The sequence below is a fragment of the Sciurus vulgaris genome (assembly GCF_902686455.1).
Source record: "Sciurus vulgaris genome assembly, chromosome: 16".
NCBI lineage: Eukaryota > Metazoa > Chordata > Mammalia > Rodentia > Sciuridae > Sciurus > Sciurus vulgaris.
The window spans coordinates 47,419,999-47,439,571 of NC_136477.1; the positions used below are offsets into that span (position 1 = coordinate 47,419,999).

A 19,573-nucleotide genomic window follows, 5' to 3' on the forward strand; every position below is an offset into this window, starting at 1 on the left:
GATAACATGGGGTTCACTTTTCAGATCATGCTGCCAAAATAGCACATATGAATAAATCTAAGTAGTTGGTACATTGATAATTTTGTAAATCAGAGTACTTATACTTTGAGACGTAATTGAGAAAATTCTTGTCCCATCCCTTCCAAATCATGTATTCACAAGGAAAATATTTTGTATTTTATTTTAATTACATAATTTTAGATTATCTCATATGAAAAGTATGACAGTAGATTAATTACTAAACAGATATGCAGTTTTCATGAAATTACAAGAAAAATTTGAGATATTTTTCGTGTCTTTATTGTAATTGTTGAGTAAATAATGTAAATTATGCAAGCATTTTAAACTAATAATGCACTGTTTTTTTCTTTGGTAGTTTTTATAGAGAATCAATGATTTGAATAAAATTCATCAAAGTGATATGAAGCATGTTCTCTTATACCAGGTAAAAAAAATAATCATCATCATTCTAAGACATATTTGTCTTTGTATGTGAAAAAGAATATATCAGATACAAATTGTTATAGGTGAAGTTTTTATCATTGGTTTGAAAAATAAACAGTGAAGGTTTTTTGGATTCTGTATACATGGAAATTAGATTACTTTCTTTCCCTTCCCCAAAGATTGCCTTGTCCAAACCCTGGTAATAAAATTTCTGTTTTTATTTTTAATTTCTTTGTAGAACCGAATTGGTGTTGGGGAAGGGGCATGCGTGAAAAGAGTAACTTCTTCAATTTTCAAGTGACTTTTTCATTTTCATTTTGAACATTAGTTCAAAAGACTCAATTTTCCTAAGCCAATAAAGGAAGCTACTGTTCTTAACTTGGAAATAACCACTTCAGAAACTGTCTTCTGCCAATACTTTGATATATTTTCCTCTTTAGAATTAAATGTGTATGACTTGATGTTTTTGAAAGAAAGATCACTCATGTCCAAAAATTTTCCCTTTTTTTAATGTTTTAAAAATAGTGAAATATTACATACTTAAGCTATGTAAGATAGATATAGAATTTAATAAACTAACCACTATCCATATCAAGAAAAAGCATATTGATTTTATGGGCATAGAATTGCCCATTATGAGCAGAACTTTATAATCAAAACTTTACACCAACATCCCAAATGTAAACAGTAATCTGACTTTTATAATAGTTGGTTTTCCTTATAATTCAGCCACCTATTTATTCATCCCCTAATCAATATAATTTAGTTTTGCTTATTTTGAAACAAACAGATCATGTTTTCACTTGGATCTGAATTTCTCTGTACAACAGTATTTCATTTTAAAAACTTAACGGATAATATGTGCAACTTACTTTATACATTCTGCTGTGATAGTTGGATTATTTTCAGTTTTTGTGTGTTAGAAACAGTGCAGTTATTTGTAAATATGTCTTCTACACATAGCCTTGCATTTCTAAAGAATATATGTGGTGTATAGACTGTGTCGTCTTAAGTTTTACTTGATAATGTCATATTGTTAAGCAGTCTATACTTGGAGTTCATGAGCACTGTATGAGAATTCTTCTTGGTCCACATCTTTGAACCACATTCTTGGTTTTTGAAGTATGTAGTAAATGATATTATGAAATATTTATTTTGCTTTTCTTCCCTTACCTGGCATAAAGCTTCTAAAACCCTTAAAAATCTCAAGGGTGATAAGTGTCTTTTGTATGGTAATGAGATGATTGATGGCTGAATTCCCAGGAGCTTCAGAATGGAGGTTAGTCAACTGAAAATCAAGGCATAATTAGATGACTGGGACTTTCAGCCCTACCCTCCGACCTTGGCTGGACTTGATCACAAATGGCCAGTAATTTAATCAGTCAACTTATATAATGGAGATTTCATGTTTGTTTTTTGGGTTTGTTGTTGTTGTTTGTTTGTTTTTTTGTTTTTAAGGACTGGGTTCAGGCAGTTTCTGGGTAGCTGGACACATGGAAGTACCTGGAGGGTGGTACACTCAGAGAGAGTCTGGAAGCTCTGTGCCCCTTTTCCTATACCTCATTCTGTACATCTCTTAATCTGGCTATTCGTTTGTATCCTTTTTTAAACTGATAAACATAAGTAAAGTATTTCTCTGAGTTTTGTGAGCTGCTCTAACAAATTAAATTGTGGAAGGAGGTAGTGGGAACCCCAATTTATAGCCTTTAATCAGAAGTATAGGTGATAATTGTTTAAGACCGGCACCTAAGGTGGGGTATAGTCTTGTGGTACTGAGCCTCATTCTGTGGGCTCTAATGCTATTTTCAAGTAGATGATGTCAGAATTGAATTGAATTTAATTGAATTAGAAGGCACCCAGCTAGTGTCCTGGAGAATTGCTTGTTATGTGGCAAAACAACTACCATGTATCTGGTGTCAGAAATACAGTTTTGAATGGTATGAGTAGAAGAGGGGGGAAAACAAAACAAAAAAAATCAGTTTTTCCTCTTACATAGTCATATGTCATTATTTGTTCAGCTTTTTTCTGATTATCAGTCATTTTACGTGTGTATTAGATATGCACATATATAGTCAACCTCTTCTGTAACATGGTTGTTAAATCTCTTGCTTGTTGTTCTTTTGAGTTAACTCTTACTAATTTGGAGCAGCTCTTTTCATATTCTAATAGGTGCTCTTTTGGAGCAATATGTGTTACAAATAATCTTCTTCCATTACAACATGGCTTCTTTATAGTGTCACTGAAAAAGATGCCTTAAATTTAATGTTGTAATGTTGTCCAATTTTTAGGGGTTTCCTTTATAGTTAATGCTTTTGATATCTTGTTAAAGAAGTCTTGACTCCAAATTGAATCATAAAGGTAACATCCCATATTTATGTCTATGAGCTTTCAAAATTTTGCTGTTTACATTTAGCCTTATTAATGTAGTTGCAGTTAAATTATGCTTATGTATCACGTAGTAGTTTGGGGATTATTTTTGTTGTTTTCTTTTACAAATGGATGCATTATTATCCCTACACAATTTAAGTCCCCATGTTTGGTGGTTTGTTGGCTCGTTTTTTAGTTTTGAGAGTTTCTTATGTATTCTGAATCCCAAGTTTTCTGTTGGATATGATTTTGCAAATGTTTTCGCCCAGTGTATGCTTTTGTCTTTTTACCCTCTTAACTGTGTCCTTCTAAGAGCTAAAGTTTTTCATTTTGATGACGTTTAATTCATCAACATCATGAAATGTGCTTTTGGTGTTACATCAAAGAACTCTTTGCCCAGCCTACCTTTTCTGTAAGTTTTTATCATTTTAGATTTCACAGGTCTATATAATCCCACTTAATATTTGTATTGGGTGTTAGGTATAGATTTCTCTGTGTGTGTGTGCATACCCAAGATTGCTTGTTGAAAAGATTGTTTCTACATTGCATTACCTTTATACTTTTGTCAAAAATCAATTGATCATACAGTCACATTTCCCTTCACAACAGGCATATGTCCTGAGAAATGCATAGTTAGGCAATTTCACTGTGCAAATATTGAGTGTACTTACATGAACTGAGTGTACTTACATGAGCTAACCTCAGTTAGCTGCTTCATCGCTAAATGTTATCATCTTATGGGACTGCTGTCTATATATGTGGTCCATTGTAGACCAAAACATTGTTAATGCAATGCATGACTGTGTGGGTTTATTCGTGAACTCTATTTTGGGAGTGTCTATCCTTTTCCTCATCACACTGCCTTGTTTGTTTTGTAGTAATTATTGAAATCATATGGTATGAGATTCCCAGCATTGTTGTATTCTTTCCAAATTGTTTTGGTTCTGGTTTCTTTGCCTTTCCACATAAATTTGTATGAATTTATATCTCCAAGGAATATAGTTGAGATTTTTATTGGAAGTTACACTAAACCTGTACATCAAATTGAGGTATGTCTTCCAGTAGTCTTCCAATCCATGAACATGGCATCTCTCTTTGTATTTGTCTTCTTTTACAAATGTTTCAGTTTTCAGCATATAAATCTTGGAGTTTTTTGGTTAGATTTATGGTTAAGAATTTCTTTTCCTTATACTCTTTTTACTTGTTGGTGCTACTGTAAATAGTACAATTTAAATTCTTTTTATTTCCAGTTAATTACTAGTGTATAGAAATGGGATTGGTGTATATTAACCTTGCATTCAGCAACTTTTCTGTACTAATTCTAGGATCTTTTTATAATGTCCTTGGGATTTTCTCAAATAATATGCTATGTATAACTAAAGTTTTATTTCTTCCTTCTCCATCTATATGCCTTTTATTTCTTATTTTACTGACTAGACTTGCAGTGAAGAGTAGACATTCTTGTCTCATTATTGATTGGCAAAGGAAAGCATGTTACCTGTAGGTTCTTATAAACACTGCTTATCAGATTAAGGAGGTTTCCTTTTCTTAGTCTGCTAGGAGTTTTTTAAATCATGAATAGATGTTGAATTTTATTAAGTGTGATTTCATCATTTTTAATCTGTTAATATATTGAATTAAATTAGTTGATTCTAGTTGAATGAGATTCAAAATTCCAGAATAAATCCCAGTTGGTTAAGATGTCTTTTTCATATATTGTTGAATTGAATTCAGTTTACTAATATTTAGTTGAGAATGTTTATGTCTTCATTGATAAGGGCTCTTGGGTACTATTCTTATAATATCTCTGTCTGGTTTTGGTATTATAATGTTGACTTCATAGTGTGGAAGTATATCCTCCTGCTTTCTAGAAAGATCTGCAAATTGATATTATGTCTTCCTTAAATGTTTAGTAAAATTCACCCTCGAAACTATCAGATTTGAAGGATTTTTGTTGTTGGAAATAAAATTGTATGAATTTGGTTTCTGTGACAGTCATAAAACTATTCAGGTTCTTTTTTTTTTTCTTGAATAATTTCTGTATCTTATATGGAATTGATCTTTTCCATCCAAATAGTTGAATTTATATGCATAAAATTGTGATATACTCACAATCTTTTTGTGTATCTGGGGGTTTTATTGATAGTGCTCCTTTTTATTCCTGGTACTGGTTCTTTTTTATATTTGGTCATTATGGCTAGAAGATTATCAATTTTATTGATCTTTTCAAAGAATTGGCTTTTGGGTTCATTGGTTTTCTTTATTTTTCTGTTTTCTCCTTCATTGATTTCTCTTTATCATTTCCATTCTTCTGCTTGCTGGGTAGTTGTTTTACTGTTTGTTTTCTTAAATGAAAGCTAATTACTGACTTCAGACCATCTTTTCTGATTAAAATATTTTATAGGTTAATAATTGCTCCCTAAATACTGCTTCAAATTCATCCCACAAATTTAATATGTTGTATTTCATTTTCATTTTGTTCAAAATATTTTTATAATGTTTCTTGATACTTTCTCTTTACATGAATTTTTCTACTTAACTATCAGTTTAATTTTGTGATTGTCAGAGAACATAACTATCATTTTTGTGTGGCCTGAAGAACTTCCTTTAGAATATATACAGTCCCTAGTTCATAGATGATTAGTGGTTCCCCTTGTAGGTTTAGAAGCTTTAAGCTAGATTAATATGAGCATAATGCAACTAATTAGAATACAAAACTTACTCCTGGCGATTTTTGTGAGCATTTAGTTGTGAGGAAAGAGTGTGTGATGTGGTAATGGGGGTAGTCTTTGTGAATTTTTTTTTCTTTATGAATGTTTCTGTGACATTTTGGTTCCTGTGTAGTTTTGTATAGCCACCAGTATGTGTAAGATATAGAACTGTTGCATCACTGCAAAGGAACTCCCTTGTGATTTCATCTACTTTTGCACCTCCTTGATAATGCCCAGCATATGCCAGTGACCCAGTCCCAAAGTAGTTAGCAACCATTGGTGTCATTTAACCTAATGTTTTATCTTATATCTTTCTGGATAATTGCTTATAAAAGGTAAAGCTAGTCTTTGCTTGTTTTTATTTGGGGAAGGTAAGAAATCAAATTTTTATGATCCTAATCACATGTGCAAAATAACTTTTCGTGGCACTTATGTGTAAGAAAAATGTATTTTCTTCCTAGTATGTGATCAAAAGAATTTTTAAAATGTTGGGGATATAATTCAGCGGTAGAACATTCAGCTAGCATATGCAACACTCTGGATTCAATTCACAGTACTGCTAAAAAAAAAAAGTTTTAAAAAAATAATAATTCCATTTGGGATTATTTTGTACTATTACATTGAGATATAATGGGTTCTAAAATAATCTGACTTACTAAGAAACTTACTTTTTTAATGGTCACCTGGTACTTTTGAAATACCTAGCATAGGAAATTGTTTTAGGATTTTTATTAAACTTACTCTTTGTTGGTTAAAATAAATTATTTAAAATTTTTTTGGTTTTTTTTAATTTAAAACTTTTTAGATTGAGCAAATTATATGCATGTATTAATACAGCATAATGAATCCCACTATTATATATAATTAAAATGCACCAATAAAAATAAATGTTAAAAATATTGACATACAGTGTACATATTTATGGGTACAGTGTGGTATTTCAGTGCATGTATTTACAATATGTAATGATCAAATCATTATAATTGGCATATCCATCACTGCAAATATTTATCATTTCTTTGTGTCACAGTTCTCTCTACTAGCTATTTTGAAATGGGCTGTTAATTGCTGTTAACTATGGTCAGCCAACTGTGCTATCAAACCTTAGAAGTTATTCCTTCTGTACAGGTGCACAGTGTACCCATTTCATCCTTATTGCACCCACCAGGCATCCACCCCTTTCACAGCCTCTGGTAAACCACTGTTCTCTTTTCTTCTATAAAATCAACAGTTTTTTTGTTTTGTTTTAGGTTGTTTTCTAGGTTTCCACATACAAGTAAGAATATGAACTATTTGTCATTCTGTGCTTGGCTTATTTCATGGAAAGGTCCTCTAGTTCCACTCATGTGGCTCCAAATGACAAAATTTCATTCTTTTTATGTCTGAATAATAATCCATTGGGTATATATGCACCTTGTTTTCTTTATTCATTTATCCATCAATGTATACCTCTTGATTGATTCCAGATCTCAGCTATTGTGAATTGTGCTGCAATAAATATAGTAATACAGGTACCTTTTTGACTGATTTCCTTTCCTTTTGATATACACCAATAGTAGGATTGTTGGATCATGTGGTAGTTTGTGTTAATTTTTGTTTTTGATGATAGCCATTCTGAGTGAGTTCAGATGATGCCTTATTGTAGTTTTGATTTGCATTTCTCTGATCATTAGGTGAGCATTTAATCACCCACTCCCTGGCCATTTATTTATCACCTTTTAAGAAAAGTCTGTTCTGATCATTTGCCCATATTTAAATGAAACTTTTTTCCTATTTTGCATTTCTTATATATTCTGAATGTTAATCTTTTCTTGGATGAATAATTTGTAAATATTTTCTCCCATTCTACTGGTTGTCTCTTTTTTTTTTTTTTAGTCATTTTAATAAATATAAAACTTATTTACATATAATTTTCAGGTTGTTTCTTAACTCTGGTGATTGTTTTGTTTGCTGTGCAGTAGCTTATTTTGATATAATGCCCTTTGTCAATTTTTACTCTTATTGCCTGTGCTTTTAGGGTCATATCCAAAAATCTTTGTCCAACCCAGTGTCTTGTAGCATTTCATCTATGTTTTCTTTTAGTAAGTTTCATAGTTTTAAGTCATATAGTTAAGTCCTTAATTCATTGTGAATTATTTGTATATATTTTGAAAGACAAAGCTCTAGTTTTGTTTGGATATGGAGATCCATTTTTCTCAGCACCATTTTTTGAAGGGACTCCCCTTTCTCTTAATATATGTTCTTTATGTTTTTTCAAAAATCATTTGGCAGTTAACACATGGTTTTGTTTCTAGGTTCCTGTTCTGTTCCTTGGATGATGTGTCTGTTTTCATGCCAGTCTCATGCTCTTTTAGGATACTGTGACTTGATAGTGTTTTCTGAAATAACATATTATGATGCCTACACTCTCGTTCATTTTATTTAGGATCATTTATAGTTTCATATGAATTTTAGGAATGTTTTGTTTTTTCCTTGTTAAGAATATCATTAGTATTTTAATAAATATTGCATTGAATCTGTAGATTGCTTTGGGTAGGTGAATAGTTTTTTTCTTGTTTGTTTTTTTAATTAGAGATTGAACCCAGGGCTGTTTTATTACTGAACTATATCCTCAAACCCTTTTTATTTGTTTATTTTAGTTTTTACTTTGAGACAAGCTCTCGCTTAGTTGCTAAAACTGGCCTCAGACTCCTGATCATCTTGCCTCAGCCTCCTTAGTTGCTGGGATTATAGCTGTGTACCACATCACCAGCCATGAAAATGAGATGTCTTTCTGTCTTTGCATTGTGTCTGTCTCCTCTTCAGTTACTTTCATCATGTTTTATATTATACAATGAATGTAGAGTTTTTTCACCTCTCCATTATTTACTTTTGTAGTTTTTGTGAATGGTATTGTTTTCTTAATTTCATTGTCAGCTAGTTCATTACTGGTGTATAGAAATAACTGATTTTTTTTTTTTTTTTTGGCATGTTGATCTTATATGCTGCAACGTTACTGAATTTGTTGATCAGTTCTAACAGGTTTTTGTTGCAGTCTTTATGTTTTTCTATATATAGAATTATGATGCCTTTTCTTTCTCTTGTCTAATTGCTCTGGCCAGAACTTCCAGCACTGTGTTGAATAAACACTAGTGAAAGTAGACATCCTCCTCTTATTCCAGGTCCTAGAAGAAAACACTTTTTCAACTTTCCCCTATTTAGTTTGTTGTTAGCTGTAGGTCTGTCAGATATAACCTTACTAGTGTTTGAAAGCTCTTTCTTCTCAAATGATTTGAGAGTTTTTATCAAGTTTTAAGGTATGTTGAATTGTAGCAATCACTTCTAGTGTCTATTGAGATAGATGATTTTTATCTTCCCTTCTGTTGATCTATGTATCACATGTATCACATTTATTGATTTGGATATGTTAAATTATCCTTGCATACTGGAATAGATCCCACTTTATTATAGGGTATAATCTTTTTGATGTGCTAGTTAGATTTGATTTAACTGCTCGTGTTCTGTTGAGGATTTTTGCATCCCTTTATTAGGGATATTGAGTTGTAATACTCCTTTGTTGTTATTGTGTCCCTGTCTAGTTTGGGTATTAGAATAGTGCTGGCCTCTTAAAGTGAGTTTGGAAGAGTTCCCTCCCTTTCAAGAAGAATTGGTGTTATTTATTCTTTAAACGTTTGATAAAATTCAGCTGCAAAAATCGTCCAGTCCTGGGATTTTCTTTGATGAGAACTTTTTTTATTACTGGTTAAATTTCTTTGCTTATCATTGGTCTGTTTAGATTTTCTCTTTCCTAGTTTAGTCTTGGTAGCTTATATGTGTCTAGAAATTTATTGATTTCTTTAACTTCTTTTTTTTTTGTTTGTTTAGAGCATATAAATTTTTTTCATTTATTTTTAAAATTTTATTGTAAACAAATGGGATACATGTTTCTGTTTGTACATGGAGTAACAGCATACCATTTGCATATTCATACATTTACATCTTTAACTCCTTAATAGTCCCTAGTGATCTCTATTATTTCTGTGGTTTCAGTTATAATGTCCTACTTTTTAATCTCTAACTTTATTGTCTCATTTTTGCAAAAAAAAAAAAAAATGCAGTCTTTTTGTTTCATTGAAATTTTTTGTAATTTTTTTGTCTTAATTTTGTTATTTGTGCTCTGATCTACATTTTTTTCTTTTGTTCTACAAATTATGGGTTTGATTTTGATTTACTCATTCCTTGAGTTGCATTATTAGGTTATTTGTTTCAAAAATACTTACAATTTTTTAATTTTCTTCACTGACCCTCTTATCATTTAGTAGCATGTTGTTTAATTTCCATATTATTTTACAACAGTTTTCATGTTTCTAATTTTATTCCATTGTGGTCAGAGAAAATAGATGATGTGATTTGATTTTTTTAAAAATTTGTTGAGACTTGATTTGTGGCATAACATAGGGTCTGTCTTAATGTTTTCATTTGCTGATGGGAAGAATGTGTATTCTGCAGTTATTGGATGAAATGTTCTATAAATGTCTAGTAGGTCTTTTATTTTTCATTATTGATTTTTTTCTCTCTTGATGATCTGTTCATTGAGGAAAATATAGGGTATTGAAGTCCACAACTATTACTATATCTGAGTTTGGGTCTTCCTTAAGATTAATATTTATACTAGACATGGTGGCACATGACTGTAATCTCAGCAACTTAGCCAGACCCTGTCTTAAAATAAAAATAAAAAGGGTTGGGTTTGTGACTCAGTGGTTAAGGGCCCCTGGGTTCAATCCCTGATAGCAAAATCAAACAAACAAAAAAAGATTAATATTTACTTTATACATTTGGGTAGTCCAGGGTTTGGTGCATTTAAATTCACAGTTATTATGTTTTTTTGCTGAATTTATCCTTTTATCATTATATAATGACTCTGGGTTTTTCCAGTTTTCTGCTTAAAGTATGTTTTATCTGATATGAGATAGCTACTCCTGTTCAGTTTCAGTTTTCATTTTTATGTTTTTTGGGATGTCTTTTTCTATTACTCCACTATCAATCAATGTGTCTTTACTGGTGAGGTGTGTTTCTTGTAGATAACATGTAGTTGGGTCTTGGGGGTTTTGTTGTTGTTTTGTTTTGTTTTGTTTTAATCTGCCTGATCTTTTTGTTGGGGGATTTAATTGATTTACATTCAAGGTTATTATTTATGGGTAATAATCTACTCTTGCCATTTTGTTTATTTTCTGGGGGTTTTAAAACTATCCTTTGTTATTTTCCTCCTCTCATTATTAATCTTTGTGATTTGGTTATTTGTAGCTTGATTACTTTCTCATTTGTGTATCTGTTCAACCCATGAGTTCCCGTTGCCCTAATATGGGGATTTGAACCCAGAAGTACTGTACCCCTGAGCTATATCCCCAGTCCTTTATATATTTTTTATTCTGAGACAAAGTCTTGGTAAATTTCCTAAGCTCGTCTTGAACTTGTGATCATCCTGCTCAGTCTCCCAAGTCTCTGGGATTACAGGTATGGTTTTATGTTTTCTTTGTCTTTCTTCTTTTCTCCCTTCCTTCCTTTCTTTCATTCATTTTTTGACCTAAGCAAGAACATTTTTATGGAATTTGTGAATGAAGAGAGAAAAAGAAATAAAAACCATATGATGTTGAGGCTCAGGCACAGTCGCTAAGGGAATAGAGGTGGTGGAGTTCCCAGGGAGGCTGGGTGGAGTTAAGTGAGGCCTTTTGCTTTTATAATGAACACAGAGAGTGTGTTTGCATGCTCTTGGAAATTATTCAACAGAGATAGGCAAATTAACAACGCAGAAAACAGGCATGGATTCCAGTTCCCTGAAGCAGTGCCTTTGATAGCAGCAGAGAGATACATGGGCAAACTTTCGGGAGAGAAGGCGGAAGACAGGGAATGAATGCTGTGAGCCTGGGGTTTGGTGATGGGAGTTTGGATCTCCTCTGGAAGGCTTAACTAGAGGAATCTAAGAAGTTATCTTATAGCGGGGAGATGTGCCCTCCTGGAGAAAACCGCGAGATTGCTTGGGAGTACGAAGTGCTCGTTCTAAGTTTGTGGTCAAAGGTTCCAACGGAAGCCCGTCAGTCCGGTTGGTGACGTTTCTCCAGCGGCCTCGGAGGAGAATGGCCAGGCTTATCCAGGCAGGGTTTCCTCAGGTGAGCACAATGCAGAGCAAGCTGAAGCCATGGAGCAGGAGCACTTGTCCACATGCATTGGGGTACAGCGTGAGATGACTCTGGGGAAATGCATACTGAGTCTGATGCGGACCCTCCCACGGCAGCAAAGGTGCTGCCGGCCGTAGCAGGGAGGTAGGTGGGTCTCAGCGCAGGTCTGGCTGAAGACCGAATGCTGTGCTGTCATGGAGTGCTTCCGCAGTTTCATATCCTTATTGCTAGAAACGAAAGTTAAATACACCTTCTTTCCAGAGTCGAAGAAGGGAGAGATTTCAGATGCAGAAGCCCGGCATAGTGCGAGCATGTAAAATCACACCATACTCACAACAGGACACGGGTTCGCGCCAGAGGTTACCCACATCATGAGCTGAGAAGTGGGCGTAGGTAGACCTTTTGCCGTGCAGGTCCAGTGAAGGTGACACTCTTGACATGTTTTCTTGACGATAATTATCGTCCTTTTACTTATAGATTTGAGTCTCCCTCAAGCATTTCCTGGAAGGCCAATCTAGTAGTGATGACTTTTCTGTTCTTGTCTGAAAAAAACTATCTGTTTTATGTCTAAAAATTTTCAGCTTTGGGGCAAGTTTTCTGCTGTTAATTCATTGGATAAGCTCTGTGCCTTTTTCCATTTCTCCTCACTCTGGAACTCCCATAATGCAAGTATTTATTCCCTTAATTGTGTCCCAGAGCCTTTCTTTGTTTTTCTTTTTCTTTTTTTTTTTTAACCTCTGAATTAATTTGAAAGACCTATCTTCAAGTTCAGACATTCCTCTTTCTGCTTGATCTAGCCTGTTGTTGAGGTTCTTAATTGAATTTTTATTTCATTCATTGAGTTTTCAGCTGCAAGCCTCTTTTGGTTCTTTTTAAATAAAATCTTTGTTGAATTTCTCATTCAGTTCATGAATTGTTTTCCTAATTTCATTGACAGATTATTTGTCAATTCTCTTTTATCTCTCTAAGCTTCCATAGATTGATTTGAAATCTTTTTTCAGGCATTTTGTCAATTTACTTTTATTTTGGTTTAGATACTGAAAAGTAATCTTTGAAGGTGCCATATTTCTTTACTTGTGTCCCTACATTGACATCTGTGATTCAAGTACAATAATCACCTTTTTCCAATTTTGTTAGTACTTTTTTTTTTTTTCTTTCTGCAAGGATAGATTTTTTTTTCCTGTGAGTGGCATGCTACCTTGACATTGGGTATGGTATGGAAGCTTTGATTTGGGGTGAACTCAGTATTGTTGTCTCTGTAGTTTCTTGTAGTTCTTGACAATGATACCTACAGTTGTACTAATGGCCTGGGCTGCATATGTGTATGAATTTGGTAGTGCAGCTTTGCTGGAGCTGTGCTGCCACCTGGATGACTGTCAGGTCAGATTTGGGTGTGCATGGGTGCTGTGGTTAGCTAGCTGTGCAGTGGGCTGTCTGGCCAAGCATAAGCACACACAAGCCACCCTTGTGTTTTGACTTCCTCCTCTCTGCACATCTTCTGACTCCCTTTTGGAAAATGGGCGCTTACCTTCTCTACTGGGCCTAAGATCTGAGCAACCAGGATTATGGTGCTGCAGCCACATATGTGTAATCATGGTAGAATGATAACAGTCTCTAGAATGGTGATACCCCATGGCTAACAAGCCCTACAGGAGGTATGTGCTCTAGAGGTGGATCCCTTTTTCATGATGGTACCGAAATCATAGCAGCTTAGATCATGGTAGTAGAGGATGTATAATATGGGCTGTACTCTGTGGTAATACAGTTGAATGACTTCTCAGCAATTCTGTAAACTACCCCGGGCTCAAGAGTCTCCTGGGATAGTCTCCTGTGGTAGTAGGAATTTTTGGGTCGCCATCTTACCTTGCCCCATAAGGAGAAGTGTTGGAACAGGAGATAGTACAGGGGTGGGGCAGTGTGCCTCATCCTTTTTCTGTGGTCCTATCTTGGGTTTTCATGTTCCATAGGGATCTTGTCACTTCCCTGCTACTTTACACTGTATTGCCTCAGTACACTTCAGAATATAATTGTTTACTCTTCATTATGCTCTGTTTTAATGGGTGAAGTGAGATAAGTAACAGCCAGCCTTATTGGGCCATCTTTATTTTTACTTTTTGAAATATATACATTGTTAAGAACTCTGAACAGTACAGAATGACTCTTTTTCATATTTCAAACTCTACTCATCCAGCTTTCTGACTTCTCAAAATCAGTTACTGTGTTTGAGTATGTTTACTCAGAAATAGTTAATGTACATTGAAACTTGAGCATATATAAAACTTTTTATATGCAATTATTCTGATCCTACATTTAACACTGTGCAGTGAAGATTGTTCCATTGATAGGAATATTGAGGTCTGTTCCTTATTTTAAATTAGAATAATATTTCATTGTGTGGATCTACAGACCTCTCATCTGATAATGTTAAGTGGTAGTTGGGAATCTTAAAAAGTGATCTCTAAGGATTTCAGGGTGACACCGTATATTCTCTAGCTGATTTTTGTTTGTGTATGTGTGTGTGTGATATGCATGTATCCATATGTATACACTAGGGATTAAACCCAGGGATGCTTTACCATGAATCTATGTCTCTAACTTTTAATTTTTATTTTTAGACATTCTTTAATTTTATTTCTAGACAGGACCTCGTTGAGTTGTTGAAGCTGGCTTCAAACTTGGAACCCTCCTGCCTTGTCCTGCCTAGTTGCTTAAATTAGTTATGTGGCACCCAGTCTGATTTGATTTGATATTTTTTTAATTGAACCTACAATTTCTCATTAATAATGTGTAGTTCATTGGTGGGTGTTCTTTGTCCTCTTTCTTGCTTAGATCATATCTACAATACATTATCTGTGCTTTTTACTTTGAGTTTCTTTAAGTGATGTGAGAATTTAGATCCTTAAGAAAAAAGCTTAAGGCAAAACTTGCTGTTTACTGTTTGCATTAGTGTTTCCTTTTTTTAGTCATACCCAGTTTAGTGGCATTTTCTTTTTTGGTAGCAGGTCTTTATTTAGTCTCAGTATTCAGCCTATTGATAACAAAATAGACTGCTTTTTTTGGATTTCCATTTCATCAGTTTGTAGGCTGTTTAGATAAATCATATTGTTAGGATGACAGATACAATTAGCATAAACAGTAATGTTAACAAACATATCTTTCCCTTGATGAACCCATAGCCATTGTGTCAACAAAAATGTGTGGGTTAATAGTAGACTACTAATCAAAATACTTAGAGTACCAAAGTCATCATTCATTTTATTTAGGAAGCCAAGATTATTGGTTAATCATGTGAAACAGGTAAAGATTGATTATTAAGAGCTTCTTGTGTACTGTCATTTTAGGTAACCATTTGAGAAGCATCAAAATTGTTTCCAGCATTTTGCTTCCCATGACAGTTCTATATATATACTTACATCATCAATTCTGTACACATGTGAAAATACCTTTGTCCTAAAAATTCCTTAAAATGGAATTACTTTGTATCAAGGGATTGTCTCTTTAAAAAAATTATTTTAACACGTTTTGATATAAAAATCATAAATATTTTATTGCCTAATTTTTTAAAAGTTGCAGATGGACACAATACCTTTATTTTATTTTATGTGGTGCTGAGGATCAAATCCAGTGCCTCACACATACTAGGAAAGTGCTCTACCACTGAGCTACAACCCCAGCTTTTATTGCCTAATTTTCAGTGTTTAACTGTAGTGAAGTTAAATATGATATATAAATTGTTTTCCTTCAGAATTAACCAGTTCCCCTTTTTTTCTTAAATTTCATTTGTAAAGAGGACAAATTATGTTCATATGAGTCAAAAAATGAATTAATAGGATTCAAGGCATTGAGTCATAGGATTCCAGACATAGCTCACACACAAATGACTCACTTTATGTCATTATGTTATGTGTACTGTTTTTCCTGTGTGATAGATATATTTCTCAATTTGACTAGGTCTGATCATATTTAAACACTGGGGAAGTTTGCTGTTTTAATGATTATCACTGAAAAAACCTAGGCCAAGAATTTCTCTTTAAAAAAATGAGTAAATTAGTACTCAGCTTTTGATTGCTAAATATTTCCGTTAGCTTTTTTAGTAACTACTTGTTGAGCAATTTCTGTGCAGTTTATTCTATTTCCTGAGAAATATCTTAGAATAAAAAAACAGGGTCTTGTTGAAATTAACTGTAGACAGACAAAAACTCTCTCTTAGCTAACTAAGCAATTTAATGTTAATAGCACTATACCAAACTTCCTTTATAATGTGTTGTTATTATTATTATTATTATTGTTACCTGTTGATACTTAACCCCTGTTCTGCCTGGCACAGTCCCCCCCCCCCCCCAATTTATTCTCAGTGACTCAACTCTCTTAGAATAATTGAGGGATTTCCCAGATAGAAAATTATTATAAAATGAAATTTTTCTTTCTTTTTTTAATTTTGAGAACTATAATAATTATTTTCAAATGGTAAACTGCATAAGTTTATTTCTCTTATTAGTCTGGAAGTTAGTGGTCCAAACTGGTGGGCAACTCTCTTCTATAAGATCATTCAGGATCTTGTTTGAAAGTCAGTTAAGTTTCACATCTGCCTTCCAGCCTGTAGGAAGTGGAAAAACATTTTTACCTCTGTGATAGTTGTCTTGTAAGTTAAAAATGATCTGGAAGTTCTTTGCCCATTAACTTCCAAACATAAACCATTTTTTTCACACTGATCATAAGTGACTTTAAGGGCAAGGTAGGGTAGGAATGTATCCTTTTCTGTGGCTAAGTGACTAGCTAAAACTTTAGTTCTATGGACAAAGGGGAGACGTAGCAGAAAACAACTAATAGTCTGTCACAAAAACCTTCAAACATTGGATATAAACTTCAAAATAAGTATTTCTAATCAATAGTTTTCAAAATGCAGTCAAGTCAGCAATACTCCATTGTAACTTTAGATAGGATCTCTTAATTTAAAAATCCTTAGGGGCTGGGGATATAGCTCAGTTGGTAAAGTGCTTGTCTCATGTGCACAAGGCCCTGGGTTCAATCCCCAGCACCACAAAAAAATAAATAAATAAACCAAAATAAAAATCCTTGAATGTGATATTGTCCTAAGACCTTGCTTCTCCAACTGGAGAACACTGTTGTTTGGGGGAAGGAGGTCCGTGAAGCCATAAGTTAAATGTAATTTTCTTTCCTGAAGGAAGATTTGGAAGAATGTGTTTTTTTACATTTGAAAAAGACGTGTGTTTTGACTATAAAAGTTAAAAGGGTAGGAACATTAAGAAAAAGCATTAAAATTGTTTTAAAGGATAATTTCAGATCTTTAGAGATAGTTTCTTTGTGCTACTGTGTGTATTCCTGTTGAAACATTTTGATAAAGCAAGTCTCTTGATTTATTAAGATTTATTGTCAACAACTTTAAACTATATAAAATTGTGAAATTATATTGGGAAGAAAAAAGAGTATTATATAAAAGAAATTTGCCCATGTATAATAGCAGTGTAAGAAAGACTAACAGGCAGTTCTTTTGTCATCTAAATTTTTGTTTTTATTCTTTAATGCTCTTTGTACAAGTTGAATATTCCTTGCCAAAATGCTCCAGTGTGTTCCGGGTTTTCAGATTTCCAGTTTGGGAATATTTGCATATCCATAATGATATATCTTGGGGATGGGTCCTACATCTAAACATGAAATTCACTTGTTTCATATAAACCTGAAATAGCTTGAAAAAAATTTTATACAGCATTTTAAATAATTTTGCACATGAAACAAAGTTTCTTGGTGTGAAATTTTCTACTTGAGTCATATCAGTCCTCAAAAGTGTTTGGTGCTTGCAGGCACATTATTTTCTAAATAAATAGAAATTTTCAACCTGGACTACTGTTTCAAGGCCAGAAAAAAAAATTAAGGCTTATTGTTTTTTCTTCATTTAAACTGTATAAAAATTAACCTCATTTTGAAACCAATATTACATCTTTCCTTTTTCTTACAGGACAATGAAAAGAGAACCCCATTACATGCTGCTGCCTATCTTGGGGATGCAGAAATCATTGAATTGCTTATTCTATCTGGTATGGTCACCCCTGTGTAATAAGAACACATTATGTGTATTTTTGTTACAATGTCTCTCAAAAAATAATCCATTCTTGAAGGACTGTATAGAGGGAAAAGAGGGGTGGGAGGGGTGAGGGGAAGGGAAAAAATAACAGAATGAATCAAACAGCATTACCCTATGTAAATTTATGATTACACAAATGGTATGCCTTTACTCCATGTACAAATAGAGAAACAACATGTATCCCATTTGTTTACAATAAAAAAAAAATAATCCATTCTTCATATTTGTTTCATATCTGAAACTTGCTTATTCTTACTGTAAAGATTCTGACAACATATCCTGTTCTGGGTGCTTAAGAGTACATTAAAGAATGAAACAAAGATTGCTGCCTTTACAAAAGTTTATAATTTAATAAGGATGAACAGATAAATATGAATAATAAATACAAATAAAGCTTACAGTATATTAAAAGATAAATACTATGGGAAAATGAAAAAAGTAGATCAGGATAATAGTGGGGGGGGGTAAGCATTATAAATGTTGTTATATAAATTTCTGTAATGGGCCTCATTGAACAGTTAGGTGATAAGTACAGCAATAGAAGTGGTCAAGATATAGTCTGATTATAAATGTATTTTTCAAAACAGTGCCAGTAGGATTTCTGTCTTTGAACAGCTTTTATCTCATTCTATTTGAGGGTCTTTACAATATTTTTAAAGAAAGTATGCATTATATTTTATTTTTTAAATTTATTCTCAACTCTTCACATTGTTCATAATATGAAGTAGCTCCTATTGGGTTCAACTGCCTACATCCCTAAAACAGGCAAAGAGATCTTAGAAATATTTTTGTTAGGGCTGGGGCTGGGACTCAGAGGATGAGCGTTTGCCTAGCATGTGTCAGGACCTGCATTTGATCCTCAGCACCACATGTAAATAAATAAAGATATTGTGTCCATCTACAACTAAAGATATATTTTTAAAAATATTTTTGTTAGAGCTAGACTTTTATAATGATATTTGTTAGGAAAGAATCCTTGTAGGGGATGTGATGGCGCATACCTGTAATCCCAGCATCTCAAGAGGCTGAGGCAGGAGGATTGTGAATTCAAAGCTGTCCTCAGCAAAAGCAAGGCACTAAGCAACTCAGTGAGACCCTGTCTCTAATTAAGTAGAAAATTAGGGCTGGGGATATGGTTCAGTGATTAAGTGCCCCTGAGTTCTATCCCCAGTACTCAAAAAAAACTTACAGTTGAATGAATTTTGGTGTTGCCAGATTGCATAGATGCATGCATAGTAAAATTGAAGTTAGTATTATTCCTTTGATATCTTAATTAGGATATTCTTTGATACTTTACTTTTCTCAGTTCCTAAGAACAGAGAAATCTTACACAAAGATCCCATTAAATAGTAGCTTCCATAGAATTTTGCCATTATAAATCTATAAAATTTAAAAATCATATGTTTATAATGACTTTCATAATAATTAAAATCAATATGGGTGGGCATGGACTCAACTTACATTTTTAGTTGATGAATTATTTCATCTGTGATGTATTTCCTTGAAGATGTCTATTCATCTGTAGATGTTCACTAGTTTTAAGTTAAAACTTAATAGAGATAAAAACTGAGGATATTAACGGAAATAATCCTGTTTCTTGTTAACTGAGACATCTTCTCTAATAATATAAATTGATAGGCCACAGGTTTATATATGAAATTTTTGCCACAAACATTGGCCAAGAAAGTTTTCCTTTTTACGCTGAAAATTAGTCTTGCTACAAACAGTACAGTTCCATTTGCTTTATTTTTATTTATTCATTCATTCATTTATACATTTTTGGTACTTGA

At 33.3% G+C, this 19,573-nt stretch overlaps 1 protein-coding gene across 9 annotated transcripts in view; it reads left to right on the forward strand.

Moving 5' to 3' along the window:
- The window catches only part of ANKRD28 (ankyrin repeat domain 28), a 207,393-nt gene that overhangs the window by 96,818 nt on the left and 91,002 nt on the right, over positions 1–19,573 (forward strand). For 6 of the 9 annotated variants that reach the window (XM_079116407.1, XM_079116406.1, XM_079116408.1 and 3 more), the window contains one exon: positions 17,658–17,736. In XM_079116407.1, coding sequence (XP_078972533.1) covers positions 17,658–17,736 — 79 coding nt within the window. Of the gene's footprint in view, positions 1–376; positions 446–17,657; positions 17,737–19,573 lie in introns of all 9 variants that reach the window. The other 3 variants (XM_079116410.1, XM_079116409.1, XM_079116411.1) reach the window with 1 other exon arrangement.